The 21,219-nt window shown below is 34.4% G+C and overlaps 1 protein-coding gene across 1 annotated transcript in view; it reads right to left on the reverse strand.

Annotated features, from left to right (window-relative positions):
• Positions 1-149: 149 nt before the first annotated feature.
• The window catches only part of LOC149805766 (uncharacterized), a 58,588-nt gene continuing 37,518 nt past the window's right edge, over positions 150-21,219 (reverse strand). Inside the window, exons 6-7 of the mRNA XM_089950439.1 lie at positions 19,916-20,041; positions 150-12,920 (exon numbers count right to left, since the gene is read on the reverse strand). Of these exons, the coding sequence (XP_089806565.1) occupies positions 12,412-12,920; positions 19,916-20,041 (635 nt within the window). The 3' untranslated portion in view covers positions 150-12,411. The remainder of the gene's footprint in view (positions 12,921-19,915; positions 20,042-21,219) is intronic.

Raw genomic sequence — 21,219 nt, forward strand, 5'->3', positions numbered from 1 at the left:
ATCTATCCTTATGTCACATCATATTGATTTAAGGCAACTAGTGGAAATTACAGCTACCAAATACAGTATAGATACATGTGCATTCATACAATTTAAAAAGGCATTATAATTCTTCTTTCTGAAAAGGATTAAAGTAAAACAAACACATGTAAAAGCTAATATTTTATTACTGTTGATTTATCAAATAGCTTTGTTGATCTCTGATGGGGGGGGGGGCTACTTTAACATATGTGACTCATTTTTCATTGGTATTTAAATTTGTGGTTTAGAGCAACAAGAAATCCATAAAATTTGGTGCCCAATGAAATTTAGTGGTACTACAGAATGTCTAGACCACTTCACCATCTGTACTTAGATCTTCTAAATCAGTGGTTCCCAACCTGTGAGCTGGGGACCATGGGTGGATGTGGGGTCATTTTAAGGGAGCCTAAAAGTACAACTATTAGCATCCGGGTGTCTACACGAAATATATTGAAGGACTCCTCGTACTCAAAAAGGTCGTGAGCCGCTGTTCTAAATCCATGCCTTTCACCATTTTTAAGTTTTGAAAGACTGAAATTCATTCCATGCTAAAATACTATCTTAGACCTTTTATTTGTTGCCTGTGGTGATGTCCTATTTTTCTGGACCCCCTTTAACCTGCTATGAAAGGTCTAAGTGGTGATGTCCTATTTTTTGGACCCCTTTAACCTGCTATCAGGGGCCTCTTTGGTGATGTCCTATTTATTGGACCCTTTTAACCTGCTATCAGGGGCCTCTTTGGTGATGTCCTATTTATTGGACCCTTTTAACCTGCTATCAGGGGCCTCTTTGGTGATGTCCTATTTTTTTGGACCCCCTTTAACCTGCTATGAAAGGTCTAAGTGGTGATGTCCTATTTTTTGGACCCCTTTAACCTGCTATCAGGGGCCTCTTTGGTGATGTCCTATTTATTGGACCCTTTTAACCTGCTATCAGGGGCCTCTTTGGTGATGTCCTATTTATTGGACCCTTTTAACCTGCTATCAGGGGCCTCTTTGGTGATGTCCTATTTTTTTGGACCCCCTTTAACCTGCTATGAAGGGTCTAAGTGGTGATGTCCTATTTTTTGGACCCCTTTAACCTGCTATCAGGGGCCTCTTTGGTGATGTCCTATTTATTGGACCCTTTTAACCTGCTATCAGGGGCCTCTTTGGTGATGTCCTATTTATTGGACCCTTTTAACCTGCTATCAGGGGCCTCTTTGGTGATGTCCTATTTATTGGACCCTTTTAACCTGCTATCAGGGACCTCTTTAGTGATGTTTTATTTTTGGACCCTTTTTAACCTGCTATAAAGGGCCTCTCTGGTGATGTCCTATTTTTTGGACCCTTTTTAACCTGCTAGCAAAGGCCATTTTGGCCATTATTTAAGAATTTACCCAAATGAAAAGCACGATCATCAGAGAAGAGTACTTTATGTATCATAGACTTTTATTCCTGCCCTGACGTCCCTGCCTTGGCTTCACAGGCTTTTAACCCTGCTTTGAGGCTCAATGCCTTGGCATCACAAGCCTTTATCCATGCCCTGAGGTCCCGGCCTTGGCATCACATAAATTCTTAAACCATACTACAAATCAAGACCCTATAGGAAAATCACCTGCTAAGTTTGAATGCTGCACCAAGAAGAGTAAACAAGATTATTTGTTTACAAGAAATATGATTGATATCCAGACAAAACTAATATAGCAAACACTGTCTGGAGCAACCACCCCTTCTGCCAACAAAAAGCAGTCATTCATAAAAGGTCTGTGCAGGATGCTTTAAGAAGGAAATGTACACGTATTGACTTTACACAAAAAATACACGTACTGACTTTATAAAAAATAAAAGTAATGACTCTTTAGTCATATTACATACATTCATATAAAAAACATCAAATAGCAATAAATAAATACTGATAATAAACAGCTTTATTTAGTTCTTTTAAGTTCGCATATAGTCTGTTAGCAATATGGCATCTGAATTGCAATGCTAATTAAAAGGTAACAATTACTTGTCCTGTCCATAAATTAAAAAGTTTGCTACAATAAAACTTTATAAATAAAGTTATTTACAACCAAAAGCTACAAGCCAAGTCACCCACAAGGTAAATAATGAATCAACCTAATAAACAAAGGGATCAACACATGAGCTAAAATGAACATATGATGGGATTTTAGACCATTCCGAATTGTACATAGGTTTTAATAACACTGATAAAGCAAGAATACACAAAAACTATAAAACTAACTCATCTGGAAAAGTAAATAATATGAGAAACAGACCTCATTCACCTGTTATGTGTTATAACTACACAAATAAGACTTTCTAAAATGATGGCAGATTTGATGGTAGATTTACATAATAAGTGCAGTCAGAAAATAAGGATTTCATACATTTTGTTCAAATTCTGTTGAGCAGTGTTTTGAGAAGAAGTCGGTTAAAGACATTTTCAGTACCAGTAGCTATATTTGGTGGGTGGATCAAGATCATACCTATAAATATTAAAGATCCTGATTCAATTGTTCAAATTCTATTGAATGGTTTTTGATATACCAAAGTTACTTTAATTTCATGCAACTTGAGCCCTGCGTGATATGAATTGACTTTATTTGCACAATTATGACATGCCATGATGCTAGTCATCAAATTCAGTTAAATGCTTTGAGTGATTTTAAAAAAAGACAATTTCAATTTTCGACCTCTGAGTAGTAGCAACCACATTTTACGATGTATCACCTGAAAATTTAGATGCTGGCATATTGTCAAATATAGTAAAATTCTAATGAATTGCCAATGAATGTTTTATTGTATTTGAAAAGGCAGCCATGTTGATGGCAAACTGGCATCATTTGTACAAACAGGAAAATCCCAGGATGTTCTCTGACAAACTTGGTATGCATCTCCTCAAAGTTGGTTCATTTTGTTCATTGAAAGGAGTGGGGTACAGAGCCTATTGTATGTGTGTTTATACCTATTAAAGGACATAGTGTAAACAGCATTGACAATAACGTATCAAACATGGATAAAAGTATATATGATCAACTCTCATTACAATGAATTTGGTGCAATAGAGTATTTAGGTTCACAAAAAAATTGATGGGAACCAAAATATTAAATAGTAAATTTTTTCTTTATAATGAAATATTCAATTTCTGACTTCTACAGCAATTTCTGCATACCACACATATTTCCTTTATGTATTTTTCTATACAGAATTATATCCTTTACTGCAACATAATATTCGGAATCATAAAATTTATCAGGAGATGTCACAGGACAGAATGTGAAAATTCTACACAAATTAGTTTAAGAATATATTTAAAAGTTCTAAACAATAATTATGATATTATATGATAGAAAGTACTTTTTTATATTTCTGCTTCAGTCTTTTCATAACTTCTCTGGTGGCCTAGTGGTTGGAGTGTCCACCTCAGATGCGGGAGGTCATGGGTTCGTTCCCTGCCCGAGTCATACCAAAGACTTACAAAAATGGTACTAACAGCTGCTTCGTGTAGCGCTCAGCATTAAGTGGTTAGTGTTAAGGCTGGTCGGCCTGGTGTCAGGATAATGTGACTGGGTGGGACATCATGCCACATGTCTGCGTCATGTTGACCCAGTGCTAGACATCACTATAAACTAAATACTTCAGACAATGTAGTGATATAACTGAAAAACTGTTAAAGCTATGTTAAAATTCCAAATCACACACAACACACACACACACACAGGAGTGTTATTTACATAGTCCAATTACGGTCTATTACTGTCTACATAAGGTACTTAACGTACCAAACACACAGGAGTGTTATTTACATTATCTATATAAGGCAGAATCTATACCATGTCTTTATAGATTATAAAAAGACCTTTGATAGGGTATGGCATGCAACCTTGTGCAAGACGTCACTATAAACTGCCACACTGCAGACATCATAGCGATATGAATGAAAAATTGTTAAAAGCTACATTAAAAATCCAAATCACACATACACACTCTTTTCATTAATTTATATTGACACATACTTGATTGATAACAAGGGAGGTAACTCTAGTTTAAAGGCACTGAGAAAGTTTCATTACAACAAAATGTCTGGAAACAAACATGGACGTTCTAATATGATTTTACTAGCCAACAATATTTGTAAATTCTGTGCCATAACAAGTGTTTACAATTTCATGTAATATAAAAATATCAACAAATAGTGGATATCAACAGAGGCAATATGAATAATATTGATCATTGTTCAGTGTAATTTAAAAAATACAGCTTTATAAAATATTAGCATTGTACCAAAAAAATATATGCAAAGTTTGTTAAATTCATATTAAAAGTGGACGGAAATAAAGTTGATACAAAACAAAGAGCGATGACCTTTTGCTCTACCTCTTATAAGAGTGTAATATACTATACTAAATCTACCTAAATATTTGAAATCAAATGTATTTTGATTACTTAAGAGTGTACAGTATTACCAAACACTATTTGAGTGGTATACAAGGATTTTAATAACATCTAAGGAAAGAACAGAATGGCACTGGAGTGGTATATTGGGACATTCATAACATCTAAGGGAAATAGCATTGGAGTGGTATAAAGGGACATTCATAACACCTAAGAGAAATAGCATTGGAGTGGTATATAGGGACATTCATAACACCTAAGGGAAACAGCACTGGAGTGGTATATAGGGACTTTAATAAACATCTAAGGGAAATAGCATTGGAGTGGTATAAAGGGACATTCATAACACCTAAGAGAAATAGCATTGGAGTGGTATATAGGGACATTCATAACACCTAAGGGAAACAGCACTGGAGTGGTATATAGGGACTTTAATAACATCTAAGGGAAATAGCATTGGAGTGGTATAAAGGGACATTCATAACACCTAAGGGAAATAGCATTGGAGTGGTATATAGGGACTTTAATAACATCTAAGGGAAATAGCACTGGAGCTGTATATAGGGACTTTAATAACATCTAAGGGAAATAGCACTGGAGCTGTATATAGGGACATTCAAAACACCTAAGGGAAATAGCATTGGAGTGGTATATAGGGACTTTAATAACATCTAAGGGAAATAGCACTGGAGCTGTATATAGGGACATTCAAAACACCTAAGGGAAATAGCACTGGAGTGGTATATAGGGACTTTCATAACATCTAAGGGAAAATTATAGAAAAGTACTGCAGTGGTATATAGGGACTTTCTTAATAGTAAGGAAAGTGTATAAACAGGACTGTAGATGAGCAGTTGACTATGCACGAGATGTTCAGTGCAGATGTGCATTTTCAAACAAAAGATCAGTGATGAGTACATTATAAAAATGTACATTTTCAAACAAAAGATCAGTGATGTGTACATTATAAAAATGTGCATCTTCAAACAAAAAATCAGTGATGTGTACATTATAAAAATGTGCATTTTCAAAACAAAAGATCAGTGATGTGTACATTATAAAAATGTACATTTTCAAACAAAAGATCAGTGATGTGTACATTATAAAAACGTACATCTTCAAACAAAAGATCAGTGATGTGTACATTATAAAAACGTACTTTTTCAAACAAAAGATCAGTGATGTGTACATTATAAAAATGTACATTTTCAAGCAAAAGATCAGTGATGTGTACATTATAAAAATGTACATTTTCAAGCAAAAGATCAGTGATGTGTACATTATAAAAATGTACATTTTCAAACAAAAGATCAGTGATGTGTACATTATAAAAATATGCATCTTCAAACAAAAGATCAGTGATGTGTACATTATAAAGATATGCATCTTCAAAAAGATCAGTGATGTGTAGTCTAAAAATGTATATTTTCAACAAAAAAATCATTCATGTGTACAGCATAAAAATAGACATTTTCAAAGAAAAGATCAGTTATTTGTACAGTATAAAACTAAATTTTCAAACAAAAAGTTATGTAAACAGTGCACAAATGTACTTTATCAAACAAAATCAGTCATGTATACAGTATACAAATGTACATTTTCAAAGATCAGTTAAATGTACAGTATAAAATGTAAATCTTGAAACAAAATATCAGCTTCATGTACATTATAAAATGCAAGCAAGCATTAACCCAGTAAATGATTCTTTGCACCAATGTCATTGATGAACAAAACCTCAAGACATGCTGTGCATATCATGCACAATAAATCTAATTTTGAAACAAAACATTAAATCTTTAGATCTTCACTGACTGACTAAGGGGACTGAAGGCGCAGGGCTAGGTTGGAATCAGATTCCATCTAAGTGTCACATTTGCAAATCGCATGCATGTAAAGGAAAATACATCAAGAGCTGATTACATCACTCTCAACTTTTCTCAAAGACTTTCATGTCTTCATGTTTTCTACATATTTACCGAGACTGAGTTTTGATGACAGTTCAGAATCATCTTGTATGACACATTACTGCTGGACAATGCTAAAACAACAATGCTGGCAAATTTTGATCCTTTTCGACAGCTGAGAGGTCCTTGTTTTAGGAAAGGTGTAACATTCAAACAACATTCAGACAACACCATTTAAAGCTTAGTGTTATGAATCTGATTTGGAAAAAAATGTTGATGTTGCTTATCAGAGCGTAGCAAACAAATTTCAGCTATACTCCACATTTAAAGGCTTTGGTTATTCATTAATACATTAAATAGATTGTTTTACAATCCATGGAATGGTTACTCGACCAATTATTCCAAATAAAACATTATGACACATTAATATAGAGTATGTATTGCTTTACAATCCATGGAATGGTTACTTGACCAATTATTCCAAATAAAACATTGCCACACATTAATATAGAGTATGTATTGCTTTGCAATCCATGGAATGGTTACTTGACCAATTAATCCAAATAAAACAGCAATAAAATATGAAATTTATGAGGAAAGCTGAAAGTAACAGCAAATAATATGCAGTTCTTGTACACCCGAAAATGCTGAATATTAATTGAGTTTCACTCTGTAATTTGAGTTTCACTCTGTAATGAATTACAATACTTTCCTTGAACCAGTAAGTCATGATGGCACCACTATGCCTTATATGGTAACCAGGTGTTTGCCACCATGCCTTAATTTCTTGCCAAAATCAAAAATCAAAATCAAAATTCGAACAATTCAAAGGTGACAAGATATATCATTGTTCTCTTCATGTTTTAAAGAAAAACTTTCAGTTTCATTGCTGGCACAACGGGGGAGAAAAATCATTGTCCAGAAACCCCAGGCAACCATTTATTCCAATGTCAAAACCCATATGGGCAACCCAAAAATTATTACTGAAATAAAATAATAAAAAAATTTATAATGGAATATTTATAAATATTTGACAAAGATGAACTTTTGACTATTAAATTGTCCCTCTGATCACTTTAGCAGTGTGTCCAAATTATCTCCATAGTAAAAGGCTGGGTTATTTTTAGCCACAATGATTTACATGTGTTGGCTACTCATTATCTGCCCATACCCAAATCAGCATAAATGACATAAATCTATATTCAGTCAGTCATCAGATTCAGTAATCACAGTCCATGCAACTAGCTCATCTGGGTGAACCCCTCAAGAAACAAGACAGATGAATGATTATCCTTTATAAACAAACCATCATATGGTAGCCTATGTTTCAAATTTTACTGGACACCCTGAAAGGGTATGGTCTAGTAGCATGCTTTCTGATTGGTCAGTTCCTGTAGAGCACGTCATAGTTGTTTCTGCTGACTAACTGGCAAGCACAAAGAATCAAAGCAATAGCAATTGTTGCATACTATATTGGTATGTGGGGTAATGACTAAACAAAAATCCCACATGGAAAGTTTACATTTAGCTGTCAGTTCAGACACGGGGATAATATCATATTAAGGATAATGTGAACTATAATGATATAAACTCAGATAAAGGTAAAATATAAATACATTTGTGGTCACTTACAGATAGCCACTAGATAGTTGAGGGATAACAAAAGAAGAAGTCTGGTTACCCATTAATACTATTATTGGACTGAAGACTGATTTACTGGACTACATAACACAAAAAAGTGAAATCAGATTTTTCATTTTCTGAACCTGAACAGATTAAATAAGTGTCTCAACATGGTGACATTTTTCAGGACTGATGGTGAGTTAAAAATACAGACAGGAACAAACATGGATTTTCACAATTTTTCTACCCCTGCATTACTGAGAGAACAGATTTATTTTTAAAAGTTATTTGTTTCAACAAACATCTTTGGTTGACTATTTTGTTAATAAGTGAGACTTGTAGCCTTATATAGATACATAGATAATTTCTTAGTGCCTCCATGCCTTGAAAGTTACCTGTCTAAAGCCCTTGTGGAAACTCAGAATGTGTCTTGTGACCTTGTAGCCTAGCATGGCTGTACAGAATATATCAATTCAAATTGTACTGTTGAATTACAAAAGAAACAACAATACAAATATCACAGTTATTAGCATCACAGTAAACAAAAAAACAAAACCTGAACTACCCATGCAACAATACTTCACGTTATCTTTCAATAAATAAAAATATATTTTGATTCAGAAAATAAATATGTGTTCAGTACAATTATCAAATTTTACATTAAATTTTTTTATATAAAATTACTGATTCAAATATTTACATTTCTGCCAGATATCTTTTTTATGAGCTGTGTATGTTGTAGATTACAAGCCACATTTTCACAAAATATAACTTACTGAATCATCTACTTAAGGCTCAGTCATTATGCTGAAAACTGCCAACAACTGGAACCTTTTTTATTTCTTATTTGCTCCAAAATAAAATTTTCCATCAACATTGCTGATGATTTTATCATAATTTTAAGTCAAACTTATTCTACATCCATTTAAGTCCAGCTTGTACACTATCAAAAATTTAAAAAATAAGCAATATTTGGTATTTTTTCAATGTTTCTATTCTGATAAAAAAAGCTTTCCTACATATACACCTGTATGGAAATTTAAGTACATTAATTTGCCTTTCCACAGATGAAATTTAAAGAAAATCTTACTACATAAGCATTTAAAATTTAAACAAACAAAATCTGGTACACATCATTTGTCTTCTAAAATTGGGTGACAATACTCAGTGTACCAAGTTTTACATTCAAATCCTGTGGTGATTATATTTAGATAATGCATCGTCTGGTTGAAATAAAACTGATATAAGGATTTTCTGAATATTTTCAGAATAACATGATCCCATGTATAGTCAAATGGGAAGACCCATTTTCTTTAGAAATCTAACCCTGTGCACAATTTAAAACTATGGAGTGGAACCTAGGAACTAAAACAGAGAAAAGACGGTATGCCAAATGATAGAGAGGGAACAAGCCCTTCCAAGCCATAAATACATTTATATTTATCATCTGTTATAAGATCTAACAATACAGTGTGACCCCACTATAACACGGTAGTTGGGGTCGAGAGTACCCATCTGTGTTATAAATCAAATTGTGTTATAACTAACCAAGTCTGTTGGCTGAAGAGAATAATGCATTTACCTAAAATATGTCAGGCAGGGGTGGGGGGAATAAAAGCAAGAGCAAAAGTACTTTTAATTAAAATGAAGACAAACTAGTCTGAAAAACACTTGCATACTGACAACTTAAATTTGTTTAGTACAATCTATAATCCATTAAGTACTGTACTTGTATATAAGAAATCCATGAATTCAAGTATAAATCACGTTACAAACGTCGTGTATGATCCCATTTGAAAACACAAATAACATGTATTTATTTTAAAGAAATGATAGTCCTCATGTTGATCTATATCCAATTGTCACTTAACAATTCACTACAATTGTCACAAGTAGCACATGGCTGTTTACATGCTACATGTACATGTACTTAAATTGACCTAGATTTTGGTCAGCTGGAGACAGTATCATCTTGCCAAGGCTATCCAGGGGATGAGGTTAATAATAGAGAAATGAAAACTGAATTTTTTTTAAAAAAATTAACAAACATTTTTGCAAGATACCCCATATTCATTTAACTTGATGGCCATATATATATGGTTTGAAAAAGTGGAAATTTAATTTGTGTTTCATGATGCCATTGGTAGCGACCATTAGCCTAATTTTTTTCCTTGCAAAAATGAAACTTTCATGGCACAATAAGTGTTCCAGTCACTTTTGGAAAATGCAACAATCTATCAGATTTCATTGCTTTTATTTAAGTTTTCTGCTGACTTCCTTTGATGAAAGGTTATTTGTTTTTATTTAAAATTGTAGTCGGCTTCCTTTGATGAAAGGTTATTTGTTTTTATTTAAAATTGTAGTCGGCTTTCTTTGATGAAGGTGCATGTATTATTGTAGTTACCGCTAAAGGACAGCTTAGGAGGACCAAACAGATGTGTGTTTCTTATTATGGTGGCAACATCAAATAATTGTAGAACACTGATTGAGACTGGTTTATTTTTTCACTTGCTAGTATTTATACAGAACATCAGTGCTTCAAAGGTGATCAGTTTCCTCTGACGTTTCAGGAAAGCTATTTTTTTCTGGGTACATTTTAAAAACAAAAGGAATTAACTATCATTTGGTTGAGTGTAGCAGTTACTTTTTTTGCCTTCAAAAGTTGGTCAATTGTAGCTAGTCCCAGTAGCATAAGGAGATCAACAAGCTGATCTCGGTTTTTCTTTTTTTCTTTGGGCACATTTCTTGTGGTGGAGTGATGCTGCCTTCCATACATGTGTCAAAAATTTTATTTACAAAAACAGGCCAAAAGACTATGAATACACAGGTGTTCTATTCTGTTCTGACAGGGATTATTATAAAAAACAGAAGTATTCCGAATGATTGAAATGAAGAGGAATTTTACTTACCATCCACATACATAGGTCTGTCAAAATATATTAATTACTAGTAAGCGGCTGATAATACGACCCAATTTTGTCTGAAAGATCTATTATGAGATAGTGCCTTGTCCGGTTGATCTTTTCTACCAGAAATGTTTTTTTTTTAAAAAATTAAAATGCAGAATTTCACAGTATACTGTAGTACTCAGGCCAGATGTCAGAGTAAGCAGATTATGATATAACAATGTACTGTTAACATTATTTGTAAATATCTTCAAAGAATTTGTCTATCTAACAATAGATAAACTCCAGTGCATTGTATATCAAGTTTGTGGCTTCCGTTCATGATGCCTATGAATTTCTTCACTCCAAACCCACGGTTTGTATTTACAAGTTTAAACAGTCAATAATTTTAATAAAAAAATCACCAGATGGTATAATTTGTCGCCAGCAAGGAATATAAATTGCAATTTGCGACATTGGCAAAGCCAAGTGTGATCCATGAATAAACATTTTACACATTATTTTTCATACTTTTAAGAAGAAAAAACTTTTTATTTGAGTATGAGAAAAATAGACGTATATGAAATTGCAGAAGCCACGCCACAATCATCTCATATTAGAATTCATACAAGATCTCTTCCCCAAAAATGATAATAAACTTTTTACACTTAACTGTTTGTACTTTTTAATAAAGAAAAATAAATAGTGTATGAGAAAAGTAAATGTATGTGAATTTTCAGGAGCCACACCACAACCAAGATATATCCAAATTTGTATCACAACGGAGTGCGCTATAGAGGGGGGTCACACTGTATAATTTAACGCCACTTCTTCAGGAGTAGTACCAACAAAAATCTAACAGAAGAAATAAACAGAAAAAAATATGTTCAAACCCCCACCACTACTAAATGTACAAGAGAAAGCTTGTCAGTAGCTTCTTGTGGGTCAGAGGTTCTTTCCCAGGGCTTTCCCGGGTTCTTCTTCCACCATTTATACTGGCCGCCATGTATAGCCTATCATGTGCTGAAAGAATTAGTGCAACTGTGCTAAAACCAAGAGATGTGTTCTCAGAATGTGGATGCTCAACCACAGTGCATAAAATGACCCAAATGAAAACCTAAACCAAGGTGAGACAGATGGATGGATGGACATAACACTCAATAGCATAAGTGTCATAATGTGACTACATAAATACCACATGACGTACTGTGCAGAGTAATACAAAGTAATAAACATTATGGGATAAGAAGAATATCAAACACAGGTTTGCTTGACATTAATTAATTTCAAACTTTCTGAATAATATACACCACCTGCTTCATGCAGCTCAATTTGTTTGAAATATTTCATATCAATGAACACACATTTAAGATTATATATATATATATATATATATATATATATAGATAGATATATATATATATACACACATACATACATACATATATATCTATCTATGTATGTATGTGTGAGTGTGTGTGTGTGTGTGATTTATAGAAATTTTATGCTCCACAATTTCTCAAAAGCATTATAACCACAAAGGTAACAATGTGTTTCTTTTGATTTGGGTATGTTATTTTGAATCTTCTCCTCGATCAAAAATCCCCACCACTGAAGCCCCCTCCACTATCAAAACCACCACCACTGTCAAAACCCCCACCACTATTAAACCCTCCATCAAAACCCCCACCACCACTGTCAAAACCCCCACCACTATTAAACCCTGTATCAAAACCACCACCACCACTGTCAAACCCACCACCAAAACCACCTCCACTGTCAACAATACTGTATCCTCCACCTCCATCATACTGCCCACCACTACTGATGTCATTGTAAACAGGTGGATCTATGCTGTTGCCATAGTCTGCCTGGTATCCAGGTGGATCCATGCTGTTACCATAGTCTCCCTGGTAACCATTCACCATGCCTTCATCACCATAGTTGATGATTTCAGTATTGTTGTACTCATTGTTTATATAAATGTTCTGATCATAGTCACCGTAACCCCATCCATAACTTGGGTGATAACCCCACCCCCATCCCCAGCCCCACCCCCAAGGATGTCCATATCCAAAGCCTAAAGCTCCACCAACTAATAAGCCTGTAAAAGAAATCAAAAAGATTAGTACAAAAACATTCATTTATAAAATGTAATTGTAATATAAACAGTACAAAAGATACCCTAGTTTTAGGAAGAAAATACAAATGGTAGCTTAAGTGACACAAATATACTAGGTGCTTGCTGTACCAACCATACAATAAAGTTATTTAGGCACTCAGCATTACGAGGTTAGTGTTAGGACTGGTAGGTCTGGCGTCAAGATAATGTGACTGGGTGGGACATGATGCCACATATCTCTGTCATGATGACCCTGTGCTAGCCATCACTATAAACTCCCATACTTCAGACAATGTAGTGATATAACTGAAAAACTGTTAAAGCTATGTTAAAAATCCAAATCACACACAACACACACACACAGGAGTGTTATTTACATAGTCCAATTACAAGGGCACTATCACCATCGGAGAAAGAACAATCACCAACCTTCACTTCGCAGATGATATTGATGGTTTAGCAGGAGTGGAAAAAGAACTGACTGACTTGGTTGAGAGCATTGACACAACCTCCACAACGTATGGTATGGAGATTAGCACCAAAACTAACAAACTGATGACAAACAACACCAACAGCATCAGTGCAGAAATGAAGGTCAGTGGACAGAAGCTGGAAAGAGTCACAAGCTTCAAGTACTTTGGATCAGTTATCACAGATGAGGGCTCCAAACCAGAACTGCTTTGCAGGATTACCCAGCAGCAATAACAAGTCTGAGACAATATGGAAAGATACCAACACTGCTTTTGGTTCCAAAATCAGGCTGATGTGCTTGACTGTCATATCCATTTTTTTTGTATGCTTGTGGAACATGGACGTTCACATCAGATCTACAAAGAAGGAGTCAAACCTTCGAAATGAGATGCTACCACAAGATCTTGGGCATCTCATACATTGACCATGTAACCAACGAAGAAGTTCACAACAGGATCCAACGACCAATCAGATCCTATGAAGACCTCTTGACCACTGTAAAAAAGCGTAAACTGAAGTGGTACGGTCATGTCTCAAGATCATCTGGACTGGCAAAAACAATCTTGCAGGGCTCAGTGTGAAGGTGCAGAAGAAGAAAAGAACAGAAAAAGAGGTGGGAAGACAACATTAAGGAATGGACAGGCATGGGATTTGGAGATTCCCAAAGGGCAGTAAAGAACTGGGAAAGATGGAGAGAATTGGTTGTAAAGTCAACTGTGGTGCCCCAATGACCTCTTGGGTTAAGGGTTTGATGGTGATGATGATGATGAAATAAGGCCTATTACTGCATACACAAGTTGCTTACTGTACCAACCATAGAGGAGCGTTATTTACACACTAGTCCAAATACCCAATGTACTTACAGTACCAACCATAGAGGAGCATTATTTACACACTAGTCCAAATATAGCTTATTACTGTATACCCAATGTACTTACAGTACCAACCATACAAGAGGGTTACATGTATTTACATAGTCCCAAAGTGCTTACTGTATTAAGATAATTCTTTGTTTCAGACTACATAGTCCAAATATCTAAATTAAAATATAAATATTAAGTAAAAACATTATAAACATAAAAGATTATATATATCATATCAGACTTCACATCTCTGTAGTAGGTGCGTTCAAATATTTGTTAAATAATTGTCACAAGAGCTGTAGGATAGGTCTATAGTTAAATTTGTCAGTCAGGTTACCAATTTTTCGTTTCAGTGGTGGTATAATTGTAACTTTTTTGAAATCATCTGGAATAATGTTATGTACAAACATACAATTAATTAAAATCATCAAAAGGACATGAAGTCTGGTATCTGAAAATTTAAAATGTTCCACATATAAAAATTTCCATCCAGGACATTTACCGCCTTTTTGTCTTGCTACTACACATTGGATCTCAGATAATGTGATTACTTCAATATGAGCAGCAGGAGTATACAATGCTTAAAGAACACACTTCTTATTCAGTTTGTTTTTAACACTAATGAGTAAGTCTTCCAAATGATTTTTCCACATGTTGCATATATTATATTGACCACAGTTCCCATCAATGCAAATTGGTAGTCTGTTGGAAGTTGTCCTAGTATTTTGTTTAACTTGCTTCCAGAATTCACATTGGTTGAAATTTTAAAATGTTTGGGCTAGCGAGTCTGCTCTATGTTCTACTTCTTCCTTCTTACATAATCTAAGAGCAAACTTAAATTGTGCTCTTGTTTGGACCATTTGGTTACTGAGATGGCCATGACAAGGTTTACTGTTATCACGCCACATAAGGTAAGCATTCCGTGCAAAGTCGTGCAGTTCTTTGACAGTCATTTCAGCCTGGTATAACCTGGTGACCATGTTTGGATTTACTATTCAAGCTTTTACAGGAGTTGGGAAAAGCTTTTACTATATCTGTGTATCATCCATTAATCTGTTTCATATGTACCTGATTAGTACAGTCATGGTTAGGATCTCTATCTTGTTTAATAAGAATGCAGATGTTGAGTATAATTCCGTTTTTTGTCAGCAGTAAGGTCTGATCAACTGATGTTGCATTTCAAGTTTAAGCGTTCACTGAGGCAAGAATCAAATCTAGGAAGTAGATCAGTGTTGATAGTCATTAAAGTAGGACGATGGTCTGACCCTACTAGGATGTGTAGTATTCTCATATCACTTATAGCGGAATGAGCAGACTGTGTTGAGACACAATGATCCAACCAAGAGACTGCATTGTGAGATTCAGTGAGATAAGTAAAATTTGTTGTGTGGTCCACTATTAGTTTTAAGTCCAATATGATATAACCATATTCTTCACAAAACAGGCAAAGTTCATCTTCAAAGGGAGTGAATTTGAGCATATTAGCATTCCAGTCTCCTATTACATAAACATTTAGAGTATTAACATTTTCTACCTTAGAATTAATCTTGCCCAAATAAAAATCTACTGAATAAAAAATGTTCACTTTACCCTGCTTCACTACTTATGTTCAACTTGGAGATTGTTGATGAATGGATCTATATGATTAGAAGGGCACATTTGACTTGATGAATGGACCTGTACAACCTGGACTTTTGGTCAAGGTATGCAGTCTTAACTAAACTTACACTGCTGAAACTATTGTTTTCTTATTATTTTGCCAACTATGATCTTTATACTTCAGAAGCTAAAGGTTTATTATTAATCTAGTTGCAGGTGCTTGACACACTTTGGACAAGAAATTTAATCTGGAACAAAGTTATTCTGCTCAAAAACAAAATTTGAGCTACAATAACTATGGCCTTTGACCTTCAAACCCAGACCATTTAATCCCAAAATTATTAGGTCTCTTCCATACCTGAGGTACAAGCCTTCCACAAACTTTGGTCAAGGTACACAGTCAAAAACATATTTTTGTACATAAACCATTTTTCTTCTTTCTTTCAGCAACACTGACCTTGACCTTTGACCTTTCACAACAAAATCCACAAGTTTTTTTTTACTTAAAGTGCATGCCATCCACACAATTTAGTTCAGGTCTGTGAAGCAGAACTAATTTTATTGTCTGGAAAATGTTTTTCTTTTTTCTGTCACAGTGACTTGAGCTTTGACTTTTCACCCCAAAACCTAGAGACTTCTTTTTACCTCAAGTGCATGCAAGGTCTGTAATGAAGAGCTGATTTTATTGTGCAGACACCATTTGTCTTCTTTCAGTCACAGTGACCTTTTCCTTTAACATTTTGACCACAAAATCAATATGCTTCTTCCTTACCCCAACTGCAGGGGCCCCGAGTGGCAGAGTGGTCCAAAGCGCTCTTCGTTACGGATCTTTGACATCTCATCTCTGTCTGCGTGGGTTTGAGTCTCAGATTCGGCTAATGTGGGTATGTGAGAAAGCTTGCCAGTAGCTTCTTGTGGGTCGGTGGTTCTTTCTGGGGTTTTCCCGAGTTCTTCCTCCACCATTAATACTGGCCACCATGTATAGGCTATCATGTGCTGAAAAATGGCGATAAACCATACAACAATAACAACAACTACCCCAACTGCAAACCATCCAGAAAGTTTGGTTCAGATCTAATGCTGATGTGTGGAAACCATTTGTCTTCTTTTAGTTGCAGTGGCCTTGACCTTTGACCTGTTGAACCCAAAAGTGATAGGCTTCTTCCTCACCCCAAATTCAAGCCATCCACAAAGTGAGACATCAAATTAATGTTATTGTGCAGAACTCATTTTTCTTTTTTCAGTAAAAGTGACCAAGACATTGGATCCTTTGGCCCCAAAATCAACATATTTCTTTCTTTCGTAACAGTAGATTGTGGAGAAATAGAGTTATTCTACAGAATTAAAATAAGGGACAGATGAATAGATGAACATCCTAACATACTGTAATGTGCTCTACCTTATGGCTGAGATACAACCAGCAGATCATCATTATCATACAAACATGGTTCCCAGACTTTTCTAAAGATAAATTTCCAGGGTTTTTCCAGGATGAAATTAATTTTTCAAGGTTGAAATGTGACCACTACTGAATGGAATTAAAGAACATTTTAGATTAGAAAACATGCATTTTCTAAATCTAAAGATGTTTCTCCTTCAAGACTCTCCAAAACATCTAAGTCAGAAAAGACGATCATGCACAAAACCACAAAATGTATCACACGAAACAAGTTTGATTATATTCCTATAAACTGGCATGTAAAGTCATTTCAATGTACAGAATAAAAATTCTAACTTTATTTTGCTGACCCGCATTATGTTGCTACGTGGGATCAATATAATGAACATAAATTAGTTTTTTCTCCTTTCAAACCTTTATTTCTAAAGAATTCTATAGCAATATATTTATACGAATCTTTTAGAAAGTAAACATTTCCTATTAAAGTAAAAAAAAACAATAATAATTAGAATCTTGTCCTGTAATGAAAAGAGTTTAACCCTGAATTTATCTGTGCCAATAAAATCCCAAACAAGATTTTTCAAACAACCTAATCTCCTTAAGACAATCTCGTTAAAAATCCATCATTTAAAAAAGATTTTCAAAAGGGTTAATTTAAATTTTGACAAAAGACCTTTAAAATTATATGCTGTTGTATAAACAAGGACTGGATTTTCTGTAAAATCAATTTGTCTTCTTGTAACTCGTTAAACCAGTCCCCAAACCTGTATTAAAAGAGGCTCGTATCTCGTTTTTAATATATAATTCAAGGGACAACAATTTCTCATTCCAGCTCTAAGATTCAACAATTTGGGCTACAAATTTGGCTTAAAACGAATAGCAGTCTGTTTTCTAATCTGGGTTTCCTCCGAATATTCCCACCCCATTTTTCATATTTGGACATTTGGATGTGGGGTAATTGCAACTGCATAATTTGGAATCTGCTGCCACCGTGCGGTAGTGACATATGGTAGTCACTTACCAGTGGGCCTAGAAATTTAACTGTATTATTATATCAACCTGTATGAAATCGATAGGAAAATGATTTATTTTCTCAGAAATGGCAAGTATTATAATCGTTGTCTTTAATCCACTGACAGGCTAGACAAAACTATGGCACAGATGAAATCTGACCCTGTACTCGCCATTTGCATAACTAGTCACATGACTTCACAAATCTAAAATGACGACATCGAAGTCCAATAGTCAGATGATATAAACAACAAATTCCTTTTTCAATGTTGTTGTACAGAAATTCAATTATATTAAATGAAAGTCTGATACTTTTTGTAAAAACCAGCAATCTGGCCAGTCTGATTTATCAAGCAGACAGCACCTGTCAACATGGTAGTCACGTGATACGAAACTCCAGAAGTAGTTCTCGGAATATATAAATATGGAAAAAAAATTGTTCTTTCGTTTTTGTATTTTTATTACAAGCAGCATATGACTTGCATTTAATATTTTTCTTTTTTTTCCTCTAAAACATTTGAAAATGTGGGTTGTTAGATTTGTGTACTCATGTGACTAGTAATGCAAATCGCGAGTTACATGTCACTTTTCATCAACACCATAGTTTTATCTTGTCCTTCAGCAGATTAAAGACATAATGATAATAATAGTCACAATTTCTGAGAAAATAGGTAATTTTCATATCGATTTAATGCATGTTTTACTCGATCTAACAATGTCTAAAGTTTGATAGACCATCCAGTAAACGGCTATGCTTTGCCACCACCATGTTGGCCTCTTGTGATGCTAGACTGGTTTTCATGCCTTCCATGTAAGGAAAGATACGGATATCAAGCTGACTTTGAAATTAAAAGTCTACCAGATGAATCTAATCCACTGAGTGTTTGGATTTCCTCAGCATATATGTTTATTGCAAGTACCCAAATGATCCATACTTCACCCTCCAAATATTCTGGTTAGAACTCGATAAGTTTAACTCACGATAAGTTTAGTTACGACTCAATTATGTGATTGTTTCAGGCATCAAGTGCTGGCAAAAAATTTCTGGGGTTTTCCAGACTTTCACCAATACTTGCGAAATTCAAGAACTTTTCAGAGTCAGGATAAAAATTATAATTTTTCCCCGACTTTTTACCGATTTCCCGATAGCGTGGGAACCCTGTACAAAAAATGTCATACATGAACACCAAGAGATCCATGTATATGTCATATGTGAACTCCAAGAGATCCATATATAGATTTTGTGTATGAATCAAAGATATATATATATGAATCAAAGATATATATAGATATTAGTTATTTACCCGCAGACCCGAGTTTGAATCTCCGTAGAGTACAAATTAAAAATTCTCTAACCTGTATGATAGTATTATTTGTGTAAAAATATTAATTCTGCCTACTATTATCAAGCATTCTTCTATAGGAATCCTGGGATAGCACTTTCCGTTCTGTCTGGTGTATATTTATAATTATATATATATATATGATGTAATATATGAACTCAAAGAGATTGATACTGTTATAAATCTACTGTGACACATACACACATCAAACTGTCACAAGGTGGTATATATAATATATAGAAGATACATGGCAAAGCACAAATAAAATTAAACCAATGTTATAAAATGTACCTTGCATGAACCTGCTGTCTCCACTTGATCCCCTATGGTGATGATGGTTCTGTACCATCATGACATTGTGACTGGGCTGTCCTGCAGAATGTGCCATGTGATGATTGTTATTTGAGGGCCCACTGCCTGCAACATCAAGAAAACATTTAGTAACAAAGTAGTAGTAGAAGCTGTAAAAGTAGGAGCAGCAGATGTATTAGTTGTAATATCAATTGTAGTATTAGTTGTAATATCAATTGTAGTATTAGTTGTAGTATTAGTTGTAATATTAGTTGTAGTATTAGTTGCAGCCACAACAATAAACTGCAACAAGAGACCCTTGAAGGGACGGATGCTCTACTGGATGAAAAGAATTTCCAGGAATCCAACATTTGTTTCATCCTTTAACTGCTGAGTATTGAAATCATCTCCGACATTCTTGAGAAGATCAAATATTTCCAATTTGATAAAACAATTATTTTCTTATGTTCAAGTTAACATGTCCGTAAGATACCTGTTAGTACAGTACAGAAATCTTTATCCTGGCCTTTAACCTTGATCCTGATATCATGAATAAAAGATTACTTGACTTGCATCGGACAATGTCAAGATATACCATGGCTTATGTTTCGAGGTATTCGTCAGATATATCCAGAAAATTGAGTTAAATCGCAAAACTCCATACATACGTTTTTATTATCATCTTGATACGCCTGTCAAGACTTTGATCTTAAATTCAATGTCAGAGTGTTGACTATCAATTTTTTGTTCATTAGAACACAACAAAATACAAGGTCTGGTCAAAATTCAATTGTATATGTATGATTCATTGTGTTCATAAGGTCAATAAAGTACAAAAATGCAACCAATGACCTCTGATATGACCCAAAGGTCAACTGGGTCTTGTTTCCAAATATCCTTCACAAAGTGCAGATATGTCACATGCATTTTCACTACATGAGTTGTCAGGCTAAAACATGATTTCTAGAGTCAAAAACCCTATAATATGGTCATGTCTCAAAAACATGATTTTCAGTAATCTTAAAAGAAAAATAATTTTAAAAAATTCAATATATACCTGTAACATATAGCATTTATAAATAGTAAATAACCCTGCTTTGACCACATGTAAAACAAATTTTAAGGCTGTTTATACAACAAATTATCAAAGTGCTAATTAAAAGGCAAAGGTATAAACAACCATCATTTCATGTATTGCTTGACTGGCTGACAACAGGTACGATGATGTGTTAAATCTTTTTAAAGACAGCAGTGGGAGAGAATTGGTTGACCATTGGAGCTCAATGAAGTCAATCCTATGCTGC

Source organism: Sinohyriopsis cumingii, chromosome 2, assembly GCF_028554795.1.
Source record: "Sinohyriopsis cumingii isolate HCF-2022 chromosome 2, ASM2855479v2, whole genome shotgun sequence".
NCBI classification, from domain to species: Eukaryota; Metazoa; Mollusca; class Bivalvia; order Unionida; family Unionidae; genus Sinohyriopsis; species Sinohyriopsis cumingii.